This window comes from Episyrphus balteatus, chromosome 1 (genome assembly GCF_945859705.1).
Source record: "Episyrphus balteatus chromosome 1, idEpiBalt1.1, whole genome shotgun sequence".
Classification (NCBI taxonomy): domain Eukaryota; kingdom Metazoa; phylum Arthropoda; class Insecta; order Diptera; family Syrphidae; genus Episyrphus; species Episyrphus balteatus.
In genome coordinates this window covers 175428182-175434540 of record NC_079134.1, presented here as the reverse complement: position 1 = coordinate 175434540, position 6359 = coordinate 175428182, and the positions used below count along the sequence as shown (strand labels likewise).

General features: G+C 41.9%; 1 protein-coding gene across 1 annotated transcript; it reads right to left on the bottom strand.

Moving 5' to 3' along the window:
• Positions 1-265: 265 nt before the first annotated feature.
• On the bottom strand, positions 266-5956 carry LOC129912630 (uncharacterized). Its single transcript, XM_055990964.1, has 2 exons — positions 4739-5956; positions 266-4573 (listed from the first exon to the last, which is right to left on the bottom strand). Exons 1-2 carry the CDS (start codon positions 5954-5956, stop codon positions 266-268), a joined length of 5526 nt encoding a protein of 1841 aa, XP_055846939.1.
• Between the last annotated feature and the right edge of the window lie 403 nt (positions 5957-6359).

Below are 6359 nucleotides of genomic sequence, written 5' to 3'. Positions count from 1 at the left end.
TTTCAGTTGGTGTGTGTACGGAGAGGTACTCAATTGGCGGGGATTATTTTACACTCTGCCCACTTTAAACTCTCAGTTTAATAGTTTCCGACTTAAAATTAATTTTAAGATAAGTAAATGAACAAAACAAATTAAAAAATAAAGGTAATTCAATAGAAAAAACAAAACTTAAAATAAAACTTTGAAATGTAGGTTTAAAAATAAATAAAGAAAAGTAAAACAAAATAAAACTTAAAAATTCAAACTGCTTCTGAACTAGATTGCTCTACGGATGAAGTAGCTTAGAGACCTTATGGCCTTCGTCACTTGACAACGTACACCCTTCTGTGCACTTCCCATTCGCACACATTTCGTTGTGGGGTTGCAGGCTGTCTTCTATAGGAATAAGACATAACTTATTCACCGGACGATCATACATGCGACCACCTGCACGAATTCGGGCACTTCGCACTAGTCCATCTTTATCCGCATACACCTTTATAATGCGGGCTCGTTTCCAGACTCCTGGTGGCTGATTTTCTTCTTTCAAGAAAACCAAGTCTCCGACTTGCAAGTTTCTGTTAGGCAGCTTCCACTTCGTCCGCAGTTGCAGCTCACTTAAGTAGTCTTGAGACCACCTGCTCCAGATACTCTGTTCGAATTGATGGATCTTGTCCCAGCTATCCAGCCGATGTGATGCTATTTCCTTTACATCTGGACCCAGCGGACGGATGAGCTGACCTCCAGTTAGGAAGTGTCCTGGTGTTAGGGCTGTAAGATCATTAGGATCGTCCTTTAATGCACACAGCGGCCGGGAATTCAGGCAAAGTTCGATTCGAACGAAAGCAGTGTACAGCTCTTCGAACGTGAAACTTCGGGAACCGATTTCCCTATTTAGATGGTATTTGGCCCTCTTGACACTTGCTTCCCAGAGCCCACCATGGTGTGGAGCTAAGGGCGTGTTAAAATGCCACGTAATTCGACGTTTGGCAACCTCATCTTGTAAATCATTTTTGCGCAACTGTTCTTCAATTCGTTTTAATTCAGAGTTCGCGCCAACAAAATTTGTGCCATTGTCACTGTAGATATGTGAGACCATTCCTCTTCTTGCCACGAGGCGGTCCAAGGCTGCCAAAAATGCCTTAGAACTCAGGTCGCTTACCAGCTCCAAATGGACAGCCTTCGTGGGGAAGTCTATGAACAGACAAAGGTATGCATTTGAAGACACTGGTACACCTCGCCCAGTGTATGCGCGAATTCGATAAGGACCGGCAAAATCAACCCCGCAATGTGTAAACGGTCGTGATATCTGCACCCGAGCGGCTGGTAGATCTGCCATTAGCTGGTTTGAGACTTTTTGACGATAACGTGTACATACAACGCATTTGTGTATAAGTTTACGCATAGATGTTCTTAAATTGGTAACCCAATACTTGTCGCGCAGGTATTGCATGCATAGCTGCAGGCCGCCGTGTTGTGTCTCAGCATGTGCCTGTTGCATTAGCCTATGACTGAGAATACACTTTGCAGGGAGTAAAATTGGATGCTTTTGGTGAAAGGTAAGCTCGGCACGAGATATTCGACCACCAAGTCGAATTATGCCATCAGTATCCATAAAGGGCGTCAATGAGAGCAAATCACTGTCGTTTGGTAGAGGTTTTGCCTTGAGCAGTCTGTGATGTTCTAACGGATACTCTTTTTTCTGGGTATGTTTGATCCAAAAGGCTAACGCACCCGAATACTCCTCAGGAGTAACCACTGGCACCTTTTCAACAAGCTTTTTTATTTCACTCTGTTCTTTAACTAATTCACTCTGCGATTTCGGTAATGTTTTTCTTCGTTTTGCAGGATTTTGGTTTTCCTGCTCATCGCGAGTTCGTTTTTTGCGTACATGAAGAACTTCAGCTAATTCAATTTTGTTAACCTTTAACCATTTCTTGCAGAAGAGTCGGACGAATCGCTGAACGTAAGCTGTAATACGAAGCACTTTGTTCATTGAAGAATGATAATCTAACAAATCCTGTATCTCTAAACATCCCTGCCCACTTTGACTAGTAAGAGTCAACACCATGATTGGAGCGCTAAACACCTTGTTTTTTCGGAGCTCGCCATCTGCTTCAATTTTTTCCTTAAGTGGTAAGTTGAGAAGCTTCGATTGTGGCCAATTGTCTTGCGATTTCATCAAAAAACCTGGTCCATGCCACCATAGGCTGCAGTTGATCAGATCGGTCGATATTACGCCCCGTGAAATAAGATCGCCTGGGTTTTCTTTTGACGGTACATGTTTCCACCTTTCCACGTCACTATGTTCTTGGATCAGCGATATTCGATTCCCAACGAAAACCTTTGTATCGCCGGGAAATTTTCGAAGCCAGTACAACACAATCTCTGAATCAGACCAATAGTGCAAATTTTCATTTTGTACTTGAAGAATTTTGGCTACCTTTTTTGTTAGAACCGCTCCCATTGCTGCTGCACATAATTCCAAACGAGGAATAGTCTTGGTCTGTTTGGGTGCCAATTTGTTCTTTGATGTCAGAACATTGACAACGATGGTACCATCGGGTTGTTTGACTCGCACATATACGACCGCTCCATAGGCGATATTAGATGCATCGCAGAATGTGTGTAGCTGGAGTTCATTGTCTGGTGAAATTCCAACCCAACGTGGAATTTTGACTTCGGTTAATGTTGATATGCTTGCGCGATACACTTTCCAAGCTTCAGATATGTCGTCATTGACCTTTTCGTCCCAATTCGCACCTACTGTCCATAACTTCTGAATGAACAACTTTGCACGCATAGTGACTGGAGCCAAGTAACCGTTTGGGTCGTAAATTCTTGCACCCTCACTCGCAATGATTCGTTTGGTTATGGTTTCCGATTCATTGAAATGGCGAATCTTAAACCCGAGTGTGTCATTTTCTGGATTCCAGAGCAGTCCAAGAACGCTTGTTGATGACTCTTCTTCCAAACTTTTGAACTGAATACGTTCGTTTTCAAGCAACATTGCTGGTTCGTTCGACGCCCATTTTGTCAACGGGAAACAGCCTCTACCCAAAGATGTTTCCAGCTGCTCTCTTGTTGCAATCGCTTTCTCGGTTGTGTGAACACTTTTTAAAAAATCATCCACGTAAAAAGAATTGTAGACTGCTTCGTGAGCCAATGGAAGTTCTTCGCGATAGTCATCAACACACCGTTGCATACTCTTTACTGCATTATATGTTGACGAAGTCATCCCAAACGTTACTCTGGGTAGTTGATATTCACGTAAGGGATCATTGATGTTTTCTCTCCAAAAAATTCTCTGCATGTCCCATTGATGCTCTGCAATTTTGACCTGAGGGAACATTTTTTTTACATCAGCAGACATAGCAATTTTGCCGATGCGGAACCGAATTATAATATCATACAAGTCGCCTTGGAGTCTTGGACCTGGTAGTTGAATATCGTTGAATGACCACCCGGTTGATGTGGCGGCTGATGCGTCAAAAACAACCCTTGGTTTCTTCGGCGGGCGTACGCCATGATGTGGAATATAAGCATGTGGCTTTGTCTCATCAATTGGATACGCCGCTTCCTGGATAAACCCAGCCTTCAGCAGGTCCCGCATGTATTCAATATACCATTCCGCGAAAACCGGATCTTTTGCAAACTGCCTTTCCAAAGCATGAAAACGTCTCATTGCCATGTCACGCGACAAACCAAGAAGATTTTGTTTATTTGGTTTAATTGGAATGGTGACAATATATCTGCCAAATTCATCTCGTTTTACGGTTTTGTGAAAATGTTCTTCGCACCATTTTTCATCTGGTGTCATGCCAACTGGCTCGTCAAGCTGGTCTATTTCCCATAGTCGCCGTATTGCCGCCTCTAAACCTTTTGTGTCTGGAACACTTAATGTGGTATAAACGGATGGTGAAGAGGAAGTTGTGGAATTGCCGTATATTATCCAACCAAGTTGGGTTTCTTGAGCAATAAGCCCATTTTTTAAGCGTTTCACATCTTTGGTCATTATTTCTGCCATAGCTCCTGCTCCTAGAAGGACATCGATTCGCCCTGGTAAGTTGAACTCAGGATCGGCCAAGTCAGAAGCCAAAAACTCGACCGCTGAATTAGCAGGTAACTCGTTGACTGGCAATTTACTCATTAATTTCGAAACCACAATCATTTGAATGGTTACACCAAGTTTTTTTAAACCGCGTGACCATAAATCAGCGAACACAACTCCATGTGTTTTTAACTGAGAGTTTTTTCCAAGACCACTGATGTTAGTTGGAATGACTTGAACGCATAAGCCAATTTTTTGGACGCATTTTTTTGTGATCAAGTTGACCTGAGCACCGGTATCGCATAATGCTCTCACGGAACCTGAGGCGCCACTTCTTGTAAAAAGTTGAAAAGCGGCAGTTGGTAACAGGGCCAATTCTAGTTTTATTGCTGGAGTTAAATTGAATTTTGCAGTTTTTGATGGAAAATTCAACTGATTGACCAATCCATTCGGTGACTCACATTTAAAAGGATTGTGTTTTTGGATGCATTGTAATTCGTTATGATTTTTAATACAGCTAGCAGTTATTTGTTTAGAGCCCTTCTGATGCGAATTTATTGGAAAAGATGGGGAGTTACTGGGACAGGGAAGGTGTGAGAAGTTGTTGGGAGAAGGAGTGAGGTTTAGTGGTATAAGGCTCTCGGTCTTTGATTGCTATTGATTTCGTGGGCGTTTGGCCCATTTTTTGGAGTCGTGTGTTATGTTTACAACTCGTGTTTCCCTATCGGGTCCCTTCAAACAAAGAAGGCTGTTGTGAGTTCCACCGCACAGCGGACATCTTGGCATTGGACAGATTCCTTCGTGTTTTTTCAAGCAACTAGTACACAATCTCAATTCTTTTATCTTCGCTAGCCGTTCTGATGTTATCTTTGACAAAAAACCGGGACATCGATACGGTGCATGTAACCCAGAGCAAATTGAACAAGGCGCGTTGAATTTAGAAACAAATGAACTCTTCGGCTGCCCACTTTGATCCATGAGATTTTTTGTGGTATGATTTTTGGTTATGACAGGTGAAGAAGCTGTCCATTGGTTGATTCTATTTGGTGAGGATCCCTGTTCAATATAGATGCGGCCGCGTGCTCTTCCTTCTAAGAATGCCATTAAATCAGCCAGGTTCGGTTTATTAGCTACGATTCTTTTTTGTTCCCACGCATCCGCCACATTTCTGGGCAATCGACACAGAATCAAACCAATAACGAATGTGTCCCAGTGTTGTACGGGTACGTGCATAGCCTCCAATTGTCGGAGTGTATTAGAAGTGGTATCAATTATTTGCCGCAGACCCTCATGTGACTCATCTCTCAAACTTGATAACTTAAGTAAATCGGAAACTAATGCTTGTTCCAATCGATACGGATCTTCATATTTATTCTCAAGACTCTCCCATGCCTTTTTATAATTCACAGCTAGTGGTTGCCAAGAACCGACTGTGAGCTTAGCTGTACCCACGCAAGCCTTTTTTAAAAGGTGCAGTTTAGTAACATCATCTAGTTGATGACGATCGTGCACTTCAGCTTTAAACTGATCACGAAAAGATGGCCAGTTGGATGGATTTCCATTGAATTCACCTGGATCTGGAGCTCGTGCAGTTTCCACTCGAATTATACCGGCATCGTTTGATATAATTGAAGGAGTAGATTTATTTTCCAAGGCCGTATTTATTATTGTAGAGGACATAAAATAAGCCTGGGAAATTTCTTCAAAATAAATCATTGCTGATTCCAGTTCTTCAGGCGGAATTGAGCGAATCAGGATTTTATGAGCTCTCTTAAAATCCTTGAAGTCATTTGAAAGTTGACGGTTTCGTGATACTAAAGCAGCTTTTGGCATCTCAGCAACGACGATTTCATTTTTCACTTCATTGTAACGGTTGAGGACTGCCCTTGCATTTGCTTCGCGATCTCTCATGGCGTTGTCTGCCATTGTTTATGATGGGTGGTACTCGGAATGAAAGAAAAACAAATATATATAGAGGTAATTATTAGTTATGCTTTTTTTAATTTATTTTTAAACATTTCTTTGAATGTACCGAACTATAATTGGAATAGTGGACCTTAATTTAGATTTGCAAATTTCAAGTTAAAATGTCGAAAGGTTACTTTCTGCAAGAATGTGCGCCTTGTAAGGACGTACACTCCTAGTTCAACCCAATGTCAAAAGGTTACCCATTGTAGGTAAGTCCTTTTCTGAAATGTCAAAAGGTTACCCATTGTAGGTAAGTCCTTTTCTGAAATGTCAAAAGGTTACCCATTGTAGGTAAGTCCTTTTCTGAAATGTCAAAAGGTTACCCATTGTAGGTAAGTCCTTTTCTGAAATGTCAAAAGGT

Bases quoted from the DNA above. Each gene is read 5' to 3' on its own strand.
- LOC129912630 (XM_055990964.1), bottom strand. From the start codon at position 5,956: ATGGCAGACAACGCCATGAGAGATCGCGAAGCAAATGCAAGGGCAGTC. The intron at 4,574-4,738 runs GTAAACATAACA...AATTCGCATCAG, and splicing joins CCGATAGGGAAACACGAGTT to AAGGGCTCTAAACAAATAAC.